The 21,103-nt window shown below is 41.3% G+C and overlaps 1 protein-coding gene across 4 annotated transcripts in view; it reads left to right on the top strand.

The window, feature by feature from the left end:
* Positions 1 to 19,422: 19,422 nt before the first annotated feature.
* runx1t1 (RUNX1 partner transcriptional co-repressor 1) overlaps positions 19,423 to 21,103 on the top strand; it is a 96,835-nt gene continuing 95,154 nt past the window's right edge. Inside the window, exon 1 of one of the 4 annotated variants that reach the window (XM_048528718.1) lies at positions 19,423 to 19,550. Coding sequence is in view for 3 of the 4 variants with exons in the window: in XM_059646125.1 (XP_059502108.1) it covers positions 20,615 to 20,642 (28 nt within the window). In the remaining variant the exon portion in view is untranslated. Of the gene's footprint in view, positions 19,551 to 19,852; positions 20,643 to 21,103 lie in introns of those variants that run through there. The other 3 variants (XM_059646125.1, XM_048528714.2, XM_059646124.1) reach the window with 3 other exon arrangements.

The raw sequence follows: 21,103 nt of genomic DNA, 5'->3' as shown, positions 1-21,103 counted from the left end.
AGGTACCACCCAAGCCAAGTTTGAAAACTTCCTACTTAATAAAACAATGCTTTGCCATGTGATGGTCAACACTTCATTGAGTATTGATAGTGTTACCTCAGGAGCCCCATATGTATGACATGTAGTTTCTGTTGTATTTGTTGCAGAAGAAGACAGCGGGTTGAGAAGGTGCATGATTCACTCATCTCCATTTCCTTTGGGTCCTCTCCTCAGTCAGCTAAACTTTTCGTCTCTGCTCACCTCCTCCAATACCTTCCCAAACAGTCAGCTTCCAAAAGACACCGCTGTCTGCAACTGTCTCCCAGTTGTCAATGTTGATTTCCACCTTCATATCTTGCTTGCTGGGTTCATTGTAGTAAAGGTACAGAGACCCAGGAAATCTTGACTATTGGCCAATTCACCATGCAGACGGTGACAGCCATCATTCGTCAGATGGCTGAGCCACTGCAAATGTTGCTGGCTTAGGGTGAGTTTTTTTCGAGTGGAATTGGCATGCTCTTGGGCCTCTGATTTGGTGATGTTATCTTACTAGGAGGTGCCAATGATATGTCTGAAATAGTAAACTTGGAAGCTCTTTAGGGTTTTTTTCTGCCAGTATATGGTGCCTGGTTCTCACCAGCACAGAAAAGTGTGGTAAGGACGCAACCCATGTTTATGTTGGCCCAAGTGACAGCATGAAGCTGGTACGCTTAATGTTGCATCTTTCATTTATGTCCTTGGGTCTAACAGTTAATATACTTGTTAAAGCTTTGGCTCAAGAAAATCATGATGATTGGTTCCTTGTTGCTTACCGCCAAAATAGTTAACCCCACTTTTAAGTGGAGAGAGTTAAAACCTAGGTTAGGCTGTGGGACAGCTCTTCCAATTTTAGTACAAGTCCCCAGATATTAGTAGGAGGGACTTCGCAGGATCGACAGAGCTGGGTTTGTCATTGTAAATTCCAGTGTCTAAGTCAGTGCTAACTACCTTGCCCAATTTAACCCCTTTTCATTTGTTTGTGTAATTTAGATTTTGCGGCAATTTGAGTTACTTGTTAGGCTATTTCAGAAGGCATTTACAAATCAATCACATTACTGTGAATCTGGAGTCAAGTTCACTTGATTTGATTTGATTTGATTTAATATTGTCACATATACTGAGATATATTGAAAAGTACTGTTTTGCATGCTACCCAGGCAAATCATACCTTACATAAGTACAACAGGATATGAGAACAGAATGTAGAATATAGAGTTGCAGCTACAGAGAAGATGCAGAGAAAAATCAACTTTATTACGAGAGGTCCATTCATAAGTCTGATAATTTCCAGGGTGGTGGAGTCCAAAACTAGAGGGCAGAGATTGAAGGCAAGAGGGAAAAGATTTAAAAGGGACCTGGGGGCAGCTTTTTCACACAGAGGATGGTGTGTGTATGGAATGAGCTGCCGGGGAAGTGGTGGAGATAGGCACAATTACAATATGTAAAAGACATCTAGATGGGTACATGAAGAAGAAGTGTTTCGAAAGATATGGGCCAAACACTGGCAAATGGTACTAGATTAATTCGGCATAAGCGAGTTGGACTGAAAGGTCTGTTTCCATGCCATATAACTCTGTGACTATAACATCAGGGAAGAAGCTATTCTTGAATCTATTGGTACATGTTTTCAAACTTTTGTCTCTTCTGCCCAATGGAAAAGGATGGAAGAGACTGTAACTGTAGGAGGGGTCTTTGTTTATGTTGCCTGCTTTCCCAAGGTAGTGGGAAGTATAGAATGAGTCAATGGAGGGAAGGCTGACTTTCCTGATGGGGAGTAGATGAACACAGCTCCAGTCCCTTCATCAGGTCTAGGCCCGAAACGTCAGCTTTCCTGCTCCTAAGGTGCTGCTTGGCCTGCAGTGTTCATCCAGCTTTACACCTTGTTATCTCAGATTCTCCAGCATCTGCAGTTCCTATTATCTCTGGTTTTCCTGATGGACTGGGCTGCATTCACAACTCTCTGTAATTTCTTGTGATTTTCCACACAGCAGTTTCTGTACCAAGCTGTGGAGCATCTGGATAGAATGGTTTCTCTGGTACATCTATAAAAATCGCTAAGAGTAACTGTGGGCATGCCAAACTTCCTTAGACTTCTCTGGAAGTAGAGGCATTGGTATGCTTTATTGACTGTAGCATCAATATGGATGGACCAGGATTGATTGTTGGTGATGTTTACTTCTAGGAACTTGAAGCTCTTTACCATCTCCACCTCAGCACCATTGATACAGGACTGTGTCCCCAATTCCACTTCCTATCATCAATGATCAGCTCCATCATTTTGCTGACATTGAGGGAGAATTTGTTGTCTTTACACCATGCCATTAAGTTCTCTATCTCTTTCCTGTACTCTGTCTCATCATTTTCAGATCTGATTCACAACGGTTGTATCATCAGCAAATTTGTAAATGGAGTTAAAGCTGAATTTGGACACGCAATCTTGAGTGTTTGAGGAGTATAGTAAGGGACTGAATATGCAGCCTTGCAGTATACTGGTGTTGAGGATTATTGTGGGGGAGATGTTGTTGCCTATTCTTACTGATTGCTATCTGTGGGTCAGAAAGTCAAAGATCCTGTGCAGAGGGGTGAGCAGAGCCCCAGATCTTGGAGTTTGGAGATGAGTTTGTTTGGAATTATGATGTTGAAGGTGGAGCAAAAGTCAATAAGTAGGTGTCTGATGTAGATGTCCTTGTTATTCAGGTGTTCGAAGAATGAGCATAGGGCTAGGGAAATGGTGTCTGCTCTGGGCCTATTGTAACGGTAGGCGAATTGTATGGATCAAGGCAATCTCGGAGGCTGGAGTTGATGTGTGACATGATCAACATCTCAAAGCACTTCATTATGACGGATGTCAGAGCCACTGGGCGGTAGTCATTAAGGCACACTGCTTGATTTTACTTTGGCATTGGGGTGAATGTAATCTTCTTGAAGAAAGTAGGTGGGAACTTAACTTCAGTGCAAGGAGAGGTTAAAGATGCCAGCAAATACACCTGCCAGCTGGTCCATGCAGGATCTGAGTGCATGGCCAGGGACACATTCTGGGCTTTCCAGGCTTTCACCCTCGAGAAGGCTGATCAGACATTTGCCATGGTGACTGTGAATATAAGGTGCAGCTGAGACTATTGGGGCAAGTGACATCATTTCACTGACTTTCCATTCAAAATGAGCATAGAATGCATTGAGCTCTTTGGGGAGGGATGTACTTTTGCCAGCAATTTTATTCAAGTTTGCTTTGTAGCCCATATCGTGTTAGCCTTGACACATTTGACTTGTGTTCATATGGTTGATCTGGCACTCTAATTTAGTTTGATATGTCTCTTGGTGTCCCAGTGGCTGTGTGAAGGTTGTACCTAGATTTCCTGTATAGGTCAGAGTCACCTGACTTGAACACTTCAGACCTGGACTTCAGTAGGGAGTGGATCTCCTGGTTCATCCATGGTTTCTGTTTGGGAAACCCTCAGATTAACTTCTTTGGCATGCAGTTCTGTCTACAATTACTGATGAAGTCTGTGATGGTAGTGGCACACACTCCTTTTGGCTGAGCTCTTGAACATGGAGCAGTCCAAGCAGTCATGTTGGAGCTTGTCCATTACCTCAGACCTGCACTGTGTAACCTTCTGTACCAGATCCTCACACTTCAGTCTCTGCTTGTGAGCCAGGAGAAGGAGCATAGCCTTATGGTAGGTTTACCAAAGTGTCGGCAGGCGTTGGAGCAGTAGGCATCTTTGATGGTTGTGTAGCAATGGTCCAGGGTGTTTGGGTCACTGGTGGGACAGGAGGCATGTTGATTCTGTCTGGGTTGCACACTCTTGAATTTGGCCTCGTTGTAGTCAAAAGTCACAATGAACAAGGCCTTACGGAATTCTGTCTCAAGGCTATTTGTGGCAGTATATATCTCAACAAGTTCACTCTTTACTTCCACATGGGGTGGGATGTAAAATGCTGTCAGGATAGCAAAAAGTAAACTCCTGCAGCAGTTGGGAATAACACTTCACTGTTAGATATTCTAGGTCAGGGGAGCAGTCACTCACCAGGGTCATCACATCTGAGTACCTAGAGATGTTTATCAGGAAGCAGAGCACCACCACCCCCCTCCTCCCCACCCCCCCTCACCATTTCCCTTGTCTCGCCAAGGACGCTGTGCAATCCATTCGGTGAACTGAGAAACTCTCAGGTTGTAAGGTAGAATCAGGTGAAGCAGAAGTAAGCCTTGTGTTTATAAAACAGAGCACACAACAGTCTCTCAATTCCCTTTGGAAGTGAGTCTAGCTTTATGTTTGACCAGCGTGCTTTTAATGGCTTGTACATTTGCCCGAAGTATGCTGGGGATGGAGGACTTGAAATCACGTTGTTTCAGTCTCACTTGTAGGCCGCACATTTCCCACATGTTCTAGGTAAGTGGCTGCTCCTGATCAGGCCGAGGAGTCAGTGTGGATAGTCTGCCATTCCAGAAGGTATGTAGGTGCCTGTGGTGGAGTTGGGCACTGGTTGCAGTTCCAGGCACTCTGGAGGGCTTTGTTCTTGGTCTGGTCTGGCCTCGATACTAGAACTCCACAAGGTCAGGTAGAGCCATGGACTCGGGTCGCCAGTTGACATCCAGGTTGGGGCTTTGAGAACCAGTAAGTAGCTGGTCTCTTCATTGTCATGTTCGCAGTTCCAGCATTGGCGGTCGGGCCCCATCAGTTCACAGCCGGATGTGGAAGGATTTGAATGCCAAAACATAAGTCTGGACTCCTGGAAAACTCTTGACATTACCACTATGTCACCACCTACCTTTGTACCAAACAAGTCCATTCAAATGCTGGCCCAAGAATCACAAGAAGTTGGTGTTTGAGCATCATGCGAATAATCTCAATGAACTGTTATCACTTACTGCCCATCACTGGTAAATATGACTGACTGAATAAATGAAATTCAACCTGTTGGCCTACTCTAACCTCATCTTCTGAACCTTCCATTTACCTAAGGGTAGTTGCCATTCCCACTTTACCAATGCTGAATCCAGATCTCTCAACAATAATGTTCATCTGATAGCTTTAATAGAATACAATGTCACGGGATGCTGCACAGGATTGTAATCAGTCAAGAATAGGCATCAAGCCAGACAAGGAGATGTTAGACAAGTGATAATGGCTTGATCAAAGAGATGGATTAAAGGGGCTTAAAGAAAGGCTCTTGTGATAAAGCAGCAATGTCGCACCTCTGTGCCAGGAGGCCTGAGCTCAAGTCCCACCTGGTCCAGAGGTATGTAATAACATATAAAGGGTAGGCGGGTGGGTCTTTTTAGATGCTCTTCAGAGGGTTGATATGGACTTGATGGGCTGAATGGCCTGCTTCGACACTGTAGAGTTTCTTTAATTCTATATCTGAACAGTTGATTAGAAAAAGAAAAAGAGTCTTAAAGGAGAAGCAACTTTCAGCAATGCTTAGTGGGTAAATTCCAGGGGTAGTTGACCGTATAACTGAATACAAGCCTGCCTCTCGTTGGGTAAACAAAATACAGAGACTGTACAAGACTACAGCTGGAGAAATGCAGTGTTTTCAAAAGGGTTCTCGAACTCGAGGTACTTTCAGAGACAGGGAGGAGTGAACTCATACCAGAGTTCATTCCAAAGATGAGGACTTTAATATTGAGGCAATGGTGGACTTGAAACTCACACAATTCAATGATTTCAGAGGAATGAGTAAATGCCAGTTAGGATGAGGGTAACAGAGTTTTGGATGAGTTCAAAAATTGCAAAAGATGGGTGGTTCAAATGAAATACTCATTGAGTTCTTGCAGCATAAATTCTTAATGTGCAATATGGTCTTTAATTCCCTCACTATTTCTGATAAATTCAGCAGTTAAGTTCAGTTTAAGATTGACCAACACAGATGGATTGGTCTAAGAAAAAACCATTGCCTCTCAAATGCCCCAAATCCTATAAGAACCCTTATATCTCGACACTTGGCTGTAATCCTTAATGTTCATAACATTTATGGCATTCAAGGTTATATTCGTATCTACTTAAATTGCAATTAAATTACTCTGATCTTTTTTATCTCTCAGATCCTAATTTCATTCTTGCCAAGTTTCAATTATGCAAGCACACCTTCACAATTTCTATCTCACTGCTTTATTACGTCATTTCAAGATTGCTCTTGACTCTTAACTTGCTTTTCCGTTAGTGTCCTCCGTGATTGTTCATGGCTTTCTTTGGTTATGCCTTCTAGGTCGACTGGTCACTGTCGGTTTTCTTTTCTTGGCACCACTGACTATCTGACCCTTCATCCATTAGCCTTATAACACCATTGATGTTCTCCCTCCTGATAATTACTATCTCCCACTGCTTGGCCTTTCCTCCTGTAATACTCTTCATCACTTGTCTTCTTATTACCTTTTATTGTAATTTCTTCACTGCTGCTCCTTTTCACCCATGAATGGTCTCCTCACCATCTTTGTTCAGTCATACAGATTCTCACTATTAGCCTATTCCCCTAAATGAGTATACTTTGCTATTGGTGATTTTTCCCTTCATATTCTCAGTTCTCAGTTTCATATCATCTTGAATTCTAATTTGGTCTTTAATATACTACAAAGGAATGAAAAATTAAATAACAAATTTAATGGCCTTGTATAGTGAAGCTACTGCTTTTAATACACTTTGACCAGCTTTGTTATAGTTTGGACTGCAGCAGTCCAAGGGGCTCAATTTACTTGGTGCATTAGAGTTACCGTGCAATCAGATCATATATTCAGGGATGATCATTTTGTGATTTTTAGTTAATTGAATTGGCGTTAACATTTGTCTACACTCCTAAAGTTTCTCCTGGGAATAAATATTTCTAACGTACGTTAACACTCAGACTGCATTAATGTTATTTTTTGCTTGCTAACGGCTTGTAGAGCAGCAATTAACATGGAATGTGCAAATTTGCTTAGTATTTACTGATTTCCTACATTGCATTAATTTCTCCTATTTATAACTGGCTTTAAAGAATTGGAGAGTTGGCGGAATTCCAACGGTGAAAGAAGGGGATATTGTCTGAAACAAGAGCTTTCCAACGAATTTGCAGAATAGATACGGCATCAGATTTAACATTATTAGATATTTCTAAGGACAAGCAAAGCCCTTCAAGTATCTTGAAAGATGGACTTTTAGTATTAATGATATGCAATTCAGTGAGAGTGGATCAATGCGTCATCTATCTGGATATCAAGCTGCACTTCTGTCCTTTCCTGACCCTCTTTAAGTGGCTTACCGTGCATGAACTCATCAGGCTCACCAATATTGTGTAAAACAAGTCTTTCTATGCCAACACATGCTTCAGGTGCTGCAGGCACGGAGCTTGAGTTCTTCCTCCTTTTCCTAGGCTTTGCTTTCTAATTTAAGAATACACAGGATGAGCACGTGGCCTTGTACCATAACAAATACAGTCTTTCAAAATGTCATTCAACATTTGTGATTTCATTACGAGTAGCAACAAAAGTAATTCCTATCCCATTGTTGTTACAAATAGAGTATACTGTAGTATCAAATAACCATATTTTTGATGTTGAAAATATGTTACAATGAATATCACTGAATTATTACATAAAATGTGTGAACCACAGCTGTCAATTGTTAACTCTACATTCTTTTATATATTTTATCGGTTGACATTGCCATCCTGCATTGAGTAAATTGTTTTGATGATTGTGAAGACCCTACAAGATTCAGCTTTGAAGCACAGTCTGCATTTTCTGAGTAACATCTGGAGAAAGAACCAAAGGTACATCAATGTATAAATCGCCAGTAAATACTTTACTGCTAAAAGTCAGTTCTGTTTGCGCATAAGAAAACATCACCAATCTTACTCCATTGACAGTAAGTCCGTCCATCATTTCAAAACTGTTGCAAAGTTCTGCAGTATTTCACATCTTTTGTTGTACTACACTTACTGCAAAAAATTTTTACTAAATTTCTCTGAATCTATCTGGGTAATCATTGCTGGTTTGCATTTTCAATGGGCACACCAAATGGCCATTTAATTCCACTTGTAGCAATGTAAAATAATTAATAGCCATATCCATAGATGTTAATGTCACTTAATTAACAGAAGCCTTCATTGTTTATCCTGTCTTTTTTCTTCAGATAATCTCTTGTCCATGTCTGGCAGCATTTTTGGATGGAAATCAGAGTTAACATTTTGGATCATGTGACCCTTGAGGAGGGGTCACTTGACTTGAAACATTAACTCTGATTTCTCCACACTGATGCTGCCGGACATACTGAGCTTTTCCAACAATTTCTGTTTTTGTCTCTGATTTACAGCATTTGCAGGGGTTTTTTTGGTTTTTAATCTATTTGCTGTACCTCCCTGCAAAAAAGTTACGAAGCACATATGGGTTTGATTCCCTGTTTGTTATCAAAAGAGGCCATTTCATTATTACTTCATATGACCAAAGAAATCGCATCAGTAAAGAAGGTCTCTCAATGCCTTCTTTTCTCCTCATTCACTGTCCCAGTTTGCACACTCAACAACTGGATTAATGTGGTATCATCTGTCGTGATTATGTGCACATTAAGGCAATCAATGGTTGAAATAGCGCCACAATGTTTAGCTGTAATTTCTCAGTTGTACTCTAAATACATGTGTGCAATAACCATAACTTGATGCACAATGGAGGATCTTGTGGCATGGTGGTAGTGTCCCCACCTCTGGACCAGAAGGTCAGAGTTCAAGCGCCTGCCCTGAGGGTGTACCATAACATGTTCAAGCAGGTTGATTAAAAGTAAGTATCAATCCGTGCAATTTCCAGCGTCGTACTTGCTCCTTTCTGTCTACAAAGAATGCATTAAAAGTTTAAAACCAACTAGTATACAAAATACAACACACGGGGTAAATTTGAAATAAAAGATGCAGGGATGGTTCATGTTTCATGAAATGTGTGACAGCCAATTAATTTTAAATCAGTTGTGAAAATTGGGCAGGCAAATATGAACTGTTGAAAGTATACATAAATCGCTGGATCTGACTGTTAAACTGAGATACAAGATTGTCCAACTGTAGCCTTCACAGGAGAACATCAGATAGGCTGAATAATTCTCATACTGAGAAAATATTTTAAAAAAGAGAACAGCACACATTTCATTGAAAGCTGATTATAATTTCCTGCTGTACTTGTCACTCCTGTGGTGAATGCTGTGATGGGTATTTGAAAATGTTGAAGGTACAACATGCAATAGTTGCTTGGAACAGTTTCAGCATGTTACTCTGAAGTTCAGAAATCTCACCACCAGAATTCCATGTATTATTGAAAATGCTTTCTCAATTGCATTTTGAGATTGCTTTTTGCTTCAGTCGCTACGAAGTCTAATAGCCGATACAAGTTATAAATACAATGAAAACAAGCTATAATTAGTTTAATCATTCTGCACAGAGATATTATGGCCTGAACCCAGATAATCTGGCCCAGAGGGAGGGACACTGGCCGCTGAGCTACATGACCATCACAAGATATGATGTAATTAATCCTTCAATTCTCTATTGAATCTTTTAATTTTCTTCATTCAAATTTTTAATTGAATCTCTCTGTCTCTCCAAAAAACCTGAACTAGGAAATACTGGACCAGATTTTCTGAGCAGTATCTGTGAATTTTCAAGCAATAACTGATAGCCAAGTCCAAGAGATTGTCTTCTGCATGGGGGCTCAGCAGATGTCCGGTCTCTAGCAGTCCTCTGAGAGCCAAAAATAGTAGTGTTCCTTCCTTGACCAACTGCAGAGCCCTGTTAGCTGTGCAGTCACTAGGTTTTGCTCCCGAGTCATGTCTAGTTAGACTACCCACTGCGGCGGAAGTCTCTGAACTGTTGGACCCTGGCCTGTGTTTCCCCCCAGAGGGTTCAAAGTCTTCCTTCTCAGAGGTGCAGGTGGAGCTGGGTGTCTCTGGCTTTTGGGCCTAGATTTGCTTGCTGACACTGGTGCCTGAATGAGAGACAAAGAAGTATCTGCTATGTAAACATCAACTCTAGTTTCTAAGTATCTGAGAAACATCACTACCGATGGAGATAGGTCATATGAAGTCGAACGAAAGCCAGGGTCTTTTCCATCTAGTTAGGCCAGTTGTAACTTTAGATTGTAAGAGGTTACAGCTGATCAGATACTTCCTTAAATGTGCTGATCAGGCTCCAAATGTGTTGTTGGTTCCCCAACCATAATTTTAACCAGAAGGTTGAGTATGGAAACAGCTGTGAACTCCAATCTTGGCCAAACTTGGTGGGTGCTGGATCAAGGACCAGATGAGGCCCAAGGAAGTTTGGAACAAAACAGACGTCACTGGAAAAGCTCAGGAGGCCCGGCAGCATCTGTGAAGAAAAAATTAGGGTTAACATTTCGTGCCTGGTGACCCTTCCTCAGAACACTGAATGGTCGGAATGGAGGAGTTGGACTTAAAGGTCTGTTTCCATACATCTCTATGACTCAGTGACTCTCTGATCAAATCTATCCACATTCACCCAGGAGAGCCAGGGCTACAAAAGAATTGCAGTTTGCAGGGTGTGACAGCTATAAAATGGGGAATCAGCTTTCTGGATGTATCTGAATGAGAGGGCCTGGCATTGTAACGATAGCTGTCTAAGTCACCACTATCATCAACTCACATTCCTTCGGTGGGGGTGGGGGTGCAGAGGGCAAGGGGCATTTGCAGAAATTTTCAGTCGACCATCAGTAACTGAACCACACAGATGACTGACACCATAAATGCCAGGATTGGGAATTATTAACAGTTTGCCACCCGTGATGCCATTCAGACTGACTTGAGTTCGCAACTTTGCCTGGCTTCCCTCAGGTGCAAGGCATCGACAGCTGTACAACTGCAGTGATCATGGGAAATTGCGCCTCACTTGGTTGTGTTTTTTGAAGAAGCAGTGAAGTGGATTGAAGGTAGAACGGTGGACATTGTGTTTGTGGCCTTCAGCAAGGCATTTGACAAGGTTCTGCATGGTAAACTGGGGTTAGATCACATGGAATACAGGGAAACTACCCATTTGGATACAAAATTGATTCAAAGTTAGGAGACAGAGGGTAGTGGTGGAGGGTTGCTTTTCAGACTGGAGGCCTGTGACCACAAAGTGTGCCACAAAGATTAGTGCTGGGTCCACTGCTTTTTTCCATTTACATAAATGATGTGGATGTGAATATGGGAGGTATGGATACTAAGTTTGCAGATGGCATCAAAATTGGGAGTGTAGCAGACAGCAAAGAAGTTTACCTCAGAGTACAATGGGACCTTGGTCAGATGGGCCGATGAGCTGAGGAGTGGCAGACGGAGTTTAATCTAGATAAATGTGAGGTGCTATGTTTTGGGAGGGCAAAATCAGGCCAGGACTTAGACACTTAATGGTGAGGTCCTGGGGAGTGTTGCTGAACAAAGAGACCTTGGAGTTCACAGATCTTTGAAAGTATAGGCACAGGTAGACAGGGTAGTGAAGAAAGGTATTTGGTATACTTGCCATTAGTAGTCACAGCATGTCGCAGCTGCATAGGACACTGGTTAGGCCACTTTTGGAATACTGCATGCAATTCTGGTCTCCCTGCTATAGGAAAGATGTGAAACTTGAGAGAGTTCAGAAAAGATTTACAAGGATGTTGCCAGGTTTGGAGGGTTTTGAGCTGTAGGGAGAGGCTGGATAGGCTGGGGCTATTCTGACTGGAGCATCAGTCACTGAAGGATGACCTTATAGAAGTCTTTAAAATGGCCACAGGCATGAATAGGGTGAAGAATTGTGGTCTTTTCCCTAGGGTACGGGAGGCCAAAACTATAGGGCATAGGTTTAAGGTGAGAGGGGGAAAATATAAGAGGTAACTAAGGGGTAACTTTTTTACGTAGAAAGTGGTGTGTCTATGGAATGAACACCAGAAGAAGTGGTGGAGGTTGATACAATTATAACATTTAAAAGACATGTATATGAATAGGAAGAACTTAGAGGGATATGGGCCAAGCTCCTGCAAATGGGACGATATTAATTTCGGATATCTGGTCAGAATGGACGAGTTGAACTTGTTGGTCTGTTTCTGTACATCTCTATGACTCAGTGACTCTCCTATCAAATCCATCCACATTCATCCAGGATTGACTATGGCCCCAAAAGGCCTTCCAATGCTTAGTCAGTGGGAATTTTACAGAAATGTTAATCAATGTAGGTGTTGCAAGATTTCATGTTATGCAAGATTCGTAGAAAGCCATCCCATTGCATTTATCTTCCGTTAATCCATTCTTCCTAAGTTCTTCAACTTTCTACCTCAGAACTGGCTAGCTGCAAGGAAACAAGGGCTACCCATTTACAAAGAGCCTGCTGATATTTAAGAGTATCACAATGAAGAGTAACAGAATTAAAAGCATACAACAATGAAATGTGTTGAAGGACATGCAATTGACATGTTGAAAATGATGCTCAGATGCCTCTACATCACCACAGCCAGATTCTAAACACACTGACCAAATACTCAAGAATTATCTGTTCAAAATAGCATAGCAGTGAAGATTTGACTGTCAGAACAGTCAAACAATGACATAATGGCAACATTCAGCTAGGTTGCACCAGTCTATCCATCTCGCAGCCATATGTTAAACTCCACCTGAGACCTCTATTCTACCGCCACCATGAAGCTGTCCTGTAATTAACAACATAGTCTTTCACAGACAAATATCCATTCCTTGATTTTAGGTTTGAGTTTAGCATTCACCATAAGTGAGAAGACTACTTTCAGGCAGCAGGCAAAAATAGACAAGTTAGCAAAGAGCTTCAAACTAAAATATATATGCCATATGAATAGTAAACAGGAACTGAATCTAACGCATGTAACACACCCATTTGCAAGCTGTTGTGTAACTACAAAACCTCACTCTTCCATTTCTGCTGGGTTTATATGAAGGAATCCCTTTGACTTCAGCAGAAGTGGACACAGGCTACTCAGATTCCTGATGCTCTTGGCCAAGGTGAGAGGGGAAAAATATCCTGTAGGTATTGAAATACAGGAGGGTATCCAAAAACTGCCCAAGGCGGTTTATGGAGCAGTGACTGAAGTGGAAATCGTGGTAATGGCTGAGAAGTTGAAGCACTTGAAGGCAGCAGAACTCCTCCCTATCCATCTTTATTCACTTGTGGGATGTGGGAATCACTGGCTGGCCATAATTTATTGCCCATCCCTAACTGCCCTTGAGAAAGCGGTGGTGAGCTGCCTTCTTAAAGCACTGCAGTCCCTGTGCTGTGATTTGACCCACAATGCCATCAGGGTAGGAATTCCAGGATTTTGCCCCAGCGACAGTGAAAGAATGATGAAATGTTTCTAAGTAAGGATGCTGAGCAGCTTGGAGGAGAACTTGCAGGTGGTTTTGTTCCTATGTACCTGCTCCTCTTGTCCTTCCAAATGGAATTGGTAGTGGATTTCGAAGGCGCCATCTAAGGTGCCGCGGTGAATTCCTACAGCGCATCTTGTAGATAGTACACATTGCAGCTCCTGGCAGGCAGTGATAGAGGAAATGGATGCTTATGGACATAGTGCCAGTCAAGTGGGCTGATTTGCACTGAATGGTGACTGATATTAGAGCTGCATCCATTCAGACAAGTGGGGGGTATTCCATTACACTCATGACTTGTGCCTTGAGATAATTCACAAACTGTGGGAGTCAGGAGATGAGTTACTTGCTGCAGTGTTCCTAGCATCTAACTTGCTCTTGTAGCCATTGTATTTATATAGCGAGTCCAGTCGAGTTTCTGGTCAATGGTAACCAGAGGATATTGATAGTGGGGGATTAAGAGATGATAACACCATGAAATGTCAAGGATCAGTGGTTAAATTGTCTCTTATTGCTGATGGCCATAGCCTGGCATTTGTGTAGCATGCATGTTACTTGTCATTTGTCAGCCCAAGCCTGGATATTTTTCAGATTTTGTTGCATTTGAACATGGGCTACTTAAGTATACGAGGAGTCACGAATGGTGCTGAACATTGTGCAATCACAAGCGAACATCCCCACTTCTGACCTTACGATGGAGAGAAGGTCATTGATGAAGCAGCTGAAGTTGGCTGTGCCTAGGACACTACACCGAGGAACTCCTGCAGGGATGACCTGGAGCTGAGATGACTGAACTCCAATAACCTCAACCATCTTCCTATTTGCTTGTTATGACCCCAACCATTGAAGAGATTTCCCTCTTATACCCATTGATTCGAGATCTGCAAGGCTGTCTCAATGTCACACTTGCTCAATTATGGCCTTAATGTCAAGACGTGCCACTTTCACCTCACATCTGGAACTCAGCTTGCCTTCGTAAGAACAAAAACAAATATAAGCAGGAGTTGAACAGTGAGTTTAAACAGCTTATTCCAGGACTGAATAAGATAATTCATGAACTTTCTTAAGAACAGCACTTTTTCACTCCATCCTCTTAATCCTTGATTCACATAGCATCCAAAAATCTATTCCACTCCCCATCCTGGGAGTGGAATCTTTACCCAGTAGAAACAGCCTTCCAGCATCATCATGACAAGCCTTCTAATCATTTCATACATTTCAATAATACCTCTCACTTTACTAAATGTAGAGAATTTAGGCTATTCACTTTCATCTCTTGCCATCAGACTGCTCTCTCACCCCGGGCTCAATCAAGTGAATACTTGTTGAGGTACCTCTAAGGCAGGTAGATCCTGCTTTAACGAAAGCCAAAATGACACACAGTATCCTTGGTGCAGTCTCACTGAATCTTATTTAATTGCATCAAGATTCCTCACTTCTTTACTCAATGGCCATCTGCAATAAAAGGCAACCTAACCACTGCCCCTTGACATTCAATGCCGTTAACATCCTGGTTACCATTAACCAGAAACTGAACTGGAAAGTAAATACAGTGGCTACAAGAGCAGGTTAGAAGCTAGGAATTCTTCTGCTCGCCTCCGAGCTCCCCAAAGCCTGTCCACCATCTACAAGGTAGAAGTCAGGAGTGCGATGGAATTCTCCCCAGTTTGCTTGATGAGTGCAGCTCCAACAACACTCAAGGCAAAATAACCTGCTTGATTGGAACCTTAACTTCAAACATCTACTCCCCCCACCACCGGTGCTCAATAGCTATCAAGATATAAGTGCAGAATTTTTTCAAAGATGTTGAGAGAGCACCTTTCAAACCCACGGCCATTTCTATCTAGAAGGGCAAAGATAGCAGATGCACAGGAACACCACAACCTGTAAGTTTCTTTCTAAGTCACTCACAGTCCTGACTTGGAAACATATTGCTATTGCTTCATTGTCATTGGATCAAAATCCTGGAATTCAATTCCTAACATTGTTGGTCTATGTACAACAAACGGACTGCAGCTCACCACAACCTCCTCAAGGTTAAATAGAGTTGGGCAACAAATACTGGTCCGGCCAGTGACACTCACATCCCACAAATCTATCAAAAAGAATGTTGGCCTAGTCAACAACACATACATCCCATGAGTGAATAACAATAAAAAAACCCTCTTTTTCAATAAAACCAGAAGAACTTTTTCTAAACATGTTCTGTACATAACTTGCTTCGATTCATGTGCAAGAATTGCCAAGTCCTTCTAAATGCCAATATTTTCTGGTATTTCCCCTTTCAACTACTGCCATATTTTTCCATTCTTCCTACCAAAGGGGATAATTTCACTCTTCTTTAGCCACCTATTGATCAACCACCTAATTAAGTTATGTCTCCTCATAACCTGTGTTCTTGTCACTGATTACTTTCATACCTAAATTTATATCAACAATAAACTCGGATATGTTGTACTTAGAGCCCTCACCTAAGAAAATAATATGTAATATAATTAATGAGACTTGAACTCTGCTCTTTGCAGCACTCCAGTATCACACTGCCTTTCCCAAAATAACACATCCATGGTTAGTCTGATTGCTGTCCATTCAATCCATGCTAATACATTAGCCTCAATCCCATGAAGCCTAATTTTGTTGACATCTCTGTGTGTCATCAGAAGGCCCAAAAGACAATATCTACTGATTCGCCCTTATCTACCAAGGTAGTTACACATTTAAAAATGCTAAAAGATTTGTCAAACATGATTAGTTTTCATAAAAACTTGCTGTCTTGATGTAACTGTGTTGTAATTGTCCAGATATCCTTAATAATAAGGCCTAGCCGTTTTCACATGGCTGATTGCTGACTAACTCACCCATTTGTAGTGCTTTGTTTTCTCTCTTCACTCCTTTCTTATACAGTGGGGTGATATTTGTTACTTTCCAAACCATGGGACTGTCTAGGGTCTAAATTCTGGAACATTAAATTATTCTTTCTGCATTCATCTCATTTAAAGTTGTGATCACTGTGGAAGCTGTCAACTTTCAGCCCCTGTTAATTTTTGCTGTCTTTTTTTTAAACAAATATTAGTTTTTTAAAGGTACAAACCCACATTCGACCCTTATTTTCTCATACATTTTTCATGTATTCGTATCAATTACTATGAAAGCAGGCTCAAAATATTTGATACAGAGATAGTAGGAACTGCCGATGCTGGAGAATCTGAGATAACACAGTGTGATGCTGGATGAACACAGCAGGCCAAGCAGCAAGAACGGTCCCAACCCAAAACATCAAGCTTTCCTGCTCCTCTGATGCTGCTTGGCCTGCTGTGTTCATCCAGCCTCACACCATGTTATCTCAAAATATTTGATAATTACTTCTGCCATTTCCTTACTTTTCATTATAAATTCACCGTATTTGCTGCTAAACGACCTATATTTTCACTAATTTCTTCCAATTTATGTACTTGTACTCTTGAGTATGCCTATGACTTGCTTTTTATTGTTTTTCTGGTTGACTCTCAGCAGTTGGTTTCTCCTGCTTTGCCAATGTTTTGGTTATCCTACGTTGACTTCTTACATGACTCTGAATTCTCAGTTTTACCACCCTTTTTGGCAATATTGTAACTGTGTTTCTTTTAATCTAATGTTTTCTTTAACATTGCTAGTTAATCTGCTGTACAATTTTTCCAATGGAAAATATTCCAAGTAATGTACATTCATGGAGAATTATTAAATTACTATGTTTTGTTTCTTTAAATGTTGGCCTTTGTTCATATATCATACCTTTTAATCCAATTTTCTTACTGACCTCAATTTGAAATTTCAGCAATTAGTTTGTAAAAATGAAAAACACTAGTTCTGGGTTAAATCAGACAACTTTCACATTTAATGCAAAATTTTATTCTGTTATGATCATTCTTTCCTAGAGGATCCTTTACTACAAGGTCATGATTTAATCTTGTATAATGGTGTAACACCAACTCTAAAATAACCCATTCCACTATTGATTTCTTGTCATACTTTCTGAGAAAATTGTCACGGGTAAATTTATGAATTAATCCTCCAAGCCGCTTCGTCAGTATGGTTTGCCCAGTCTGTCCAATGATTAAAATGATTATTCCATTCCCTTTGTTAAATGGTCCTCTAATTTTCACAATCATATTCTGTCCATGACTGTGATTACTGTTTGGTGGTCTATAAACTACTTTAAGATCAGGAATGCCTGTACACACTTGCTCTTTACATCTGCAGATGCAAAATGCCAACGCATGTGATTGAAAAGCTGTTTCAGGTGAGGTTCTGGAGAGAGGTCATGACCTGAAATATTAACATTGTTTCTTTCTCCAAAGATTGTACCGGACCTGCTGAATATTTCCAGCATTTTCTGTTTTAATTTCAGCAGAGGAGGGCCTTAAAATAAATTCATGTAATAATAAGGATTAATTTGCTCATGGTGCGCTGATATTCCGTTAATGCACCAAAAAACCACAACAACATCTTTGAAACCACAATCAGTACTCTTTAATGTCTGCCCTACATTTCACTAACGAGAATTCAAAGTTAGGTTCAACAGTTTTGAATGTACTTAGAGTTGAGTCCTGGGAATCATTATTTAAGATACACAAGCTGGAAGCTTGATAAAAATGGAAAGACTCACAAAAATGTCACACTCACTGTATCTAAACTTTCTAAGAAAGTTTGATGGGTACCAGCGAGGAGGAGGAATATGACTGACAACTCCTATTCTGTAGAACCACGACCATTGGACTACCATCAGCCCCACTGCAGTTTTGGTATACAACCCAAGCTTAGATTGAATCGAGGGTTTTCTTGGTTGGTGGTTCAATTCTACAATGGTAATCATAGTAACCACAAAGCCAGAAGGATTTCTATGTCTGAATACATCAACTAAATTGTTCGAAACATTTTTCAAATGCAGCTGGTGAGAGGTCAAAGCCGCCTTAAACCATACACTCTGCACTTTAGGCATGGAACAATCACAAATTGTATGATTTCAATATTTTTACAATTTCACATCACCTATTCCCGCAACTTTTTATGAGCATTAGTCAATTCTTCATGGCTATTGCTGTTTATATCTATGGTCTTTTATTTGCTTTGTGATATTTTAATTTTAAACCAATAAATAACTTGAATATTGTATCTATTTGTTTTCAAAGTGAGTGATTTGTATAACATGTTCCATTTTTCAAACTATTATGCAGTCATTCATTAAATATCGTCAATTTAGAAAATGTTTAAATGAATGATATTTCATGTTTGCAACAAATGTTACATCAGAATGTGAGGTTGTAATTTTTTAAACAAAAGTCCACACTATCACACCAGGAAATATTAGATCATAAAATGTCTTCTGTATCTGCAGCAAGATATTGCAATGTGGTGGCAAACAAACGGTCTAGAATTGACAGGTGTGGATTCATCAAAAAGTAAATGTTAAATTATTCACTTTCAACATTCCTTACTTGTCACAAATGCAGTATAGAACAGCACCAACTGTCTGTTTATATGCCACTTTTTTTGAAGTACTGTTATTACAACCGTAGACAATTAAAGAGAACTCACGCTGCTTCATAAGCATTAAGCAAGCTTTCCTGAGTATTATGGGATAGAAATTCATCTTGGGGTGGATAGATTGCTTTGGCCGCCTACTATGTGTACCGCTCAACATCCAGACCTTTAACATTAATAGCCTATTCAATCGCCTGTACCACTGAGATGACTTATTACCCAAGTCATTTTTTATTGACTATCACCTATAAGTGCACGGTTGCATTCAAAATTTGCTATTTTATTTGGGGAGTTATTGCGGAGACACGTAACACTTGCCTGTGAATAACACATCAGAGCTTTGAGACAGATAAAGTTAATGCCAGCTCATCTGGAGTGTTGCCCCTTGTGTTGTCAGTGGCATTGTGTAGATGGACCCGAGTTGGCAGCAACGGGTGTTACTTTCTTCCTGCTTGTGGAGCAGGTGGCAGAGCCCAGCAGGTGGGGACTGAGAGCCTGGCTCTGCCAGGGGCAAAGTCTTGCCCTGCCAGGCGGGGCGAGTGCAGCCTCCTGTGCGTACAGAGAGCCGGCGCTGACGGCAAAAAGAAAACACCCACCCCGAGTTACAGCCCTTTCCAGCAGAAAGAATAAACCAGTGTCAGCCTTTGCAGTGAATGCACCTAGACGGTATCCTCCAATGTGGCCCATACTATTGAGGTACTGTGCAAATAATATGCATGTTCTACATAAGTGAAGAAAATACGATCAGATACGATTTGCTGGTGGGGGTGGGGGAGGTGTAGGTGTCAATTGAAGTTTCATTTTTAAAAACCATGAAAAATTCAAAATCAGAACGGGAAATGTAGCATGGACGCAGCTGTGTTTCGTATGGTTTAGCTGTAGCTGAATGTGAGGAGGAAGGTTGGGGGGGGGGTGGTTGTGGGGAGAGAGAGAGAGAGAGAGTCAAGCTAACAGCCTGGAAAGCAGCCAGCAGAAGGGGATTATGATGCAGATCTCAGAGTAGCTGGATTCTGGAAGTGCCGTTCTAATAGCAGATCGCGATAAGACACAGAGAGAGAGGGAGGGAGAGGAGCTGGAGCAGATGGCAGCGGAGGGAAGTGTTTGAGCCGAAGGCAGCAGCAGCCTTTTTCCCCCAACGGAGAGCTCTTGGCGGCAGGGATCAGGCTCCACACACACACACACACACACACACACAGAGAAGCAGGAGACACTCTCATTGTTAACATATACTTGACCCCCCCGCCCCGACCCCTTCACGACACAGATGTCTGCTCTACCTCTTTCAACTCTCCCTGGTAGAAACCCCACCTACTCTGCACCTGGGCAGTGAGGAACCAGCTCCAGAGTCCAGGCTGCGTTTACACACACACAGAGCTCTCTCTCTCTCTCTCTGCCTCTGCTCTCACTTCAAACTGCGAGCTGCTGAACACATCCCACCGAGGGCAGGCTGCCTGGACTTAGTCTTCTCACGTCGTGATCCTGGTGGCTTGCAAGCATTTTAAAGGAAGTGACTTTTTTCTAAAAATAATTATTTTTTTAATCTCAAGAGAGGCAAAAAACAGTTTGCTTTTCTCCTTATCGCTGAAGTTTGCAATTGCCCTCTTGTTGAGGAGATCAAAAGTTTGTCTTCACTTTGGCGGTGAGCTTTCTCATGTGGACGGATCTGCCAGGCTGCAGGGAGAAACTTCCATCCTTCCCCTCTTGTTTTTATTGTTGTGTGGCTGAACTCTGGAACTTCTATAACTCAATAAAGCAGGCGAATGGTTGGAATCTCTGGATCTTGTCAAAGTAAGTATGATTTGCAACGTTTGCCCTGCTATTGTTGATATTCTTCACCCTCCCCCACCACTGTGCTAATTTGGTACTCCTGGTTAAGCAAGGCTAGTGGATTTTTCAGCTATGACATTTTGTTCTCATCAAATCTCATCAGCGTATTTGCATAAATGTGCTTTAACATATGAGCTCATTGTTTACAAATTTATAGTTTACCCAGTTATTTGAAGAAAGTGACATAAAACACCAGCTACATTGGTTGTAACTTTGAAATAGTGTTGAAAAGCTTTCATAGTCAGAATTGTGCACTTTTAGATTAATTACTTTCAACAATTGGGGTCCTTACTTGACCTTTGTCCTTCTGTCAAGACAGTGTCTCATTCATGTTTGAATTTTCAAAAAAAAACCCAGAAAATCCACTTGCTTGGAAGAGTGATATAAGAATCTATTAATTTGTTTGATCTTGAGAGTGATTT

The sequence above is a fragment of the Stegostoma tigrinum genome, chromosome 5 (assembly GCF_030684315.1).
Source record: "Stegostoma tigrinum isolate sSteTig4 chromosome 5, sSteTig4.hap1, whole genome shotgun sequence".
Classification (NCBI taxonomy): domain Eukaryota; kingdom Metazoa; phylum Chordata; class Chondrichthyes; order Orectolobiformes; family Stegostomatidae; genus Stegostoma; species Stegostoma tigrinum.
Note: the sequence above shows the minus strand (reverse complement) of the source record. Positions and strands in the feature narration are given on the sequence as shown.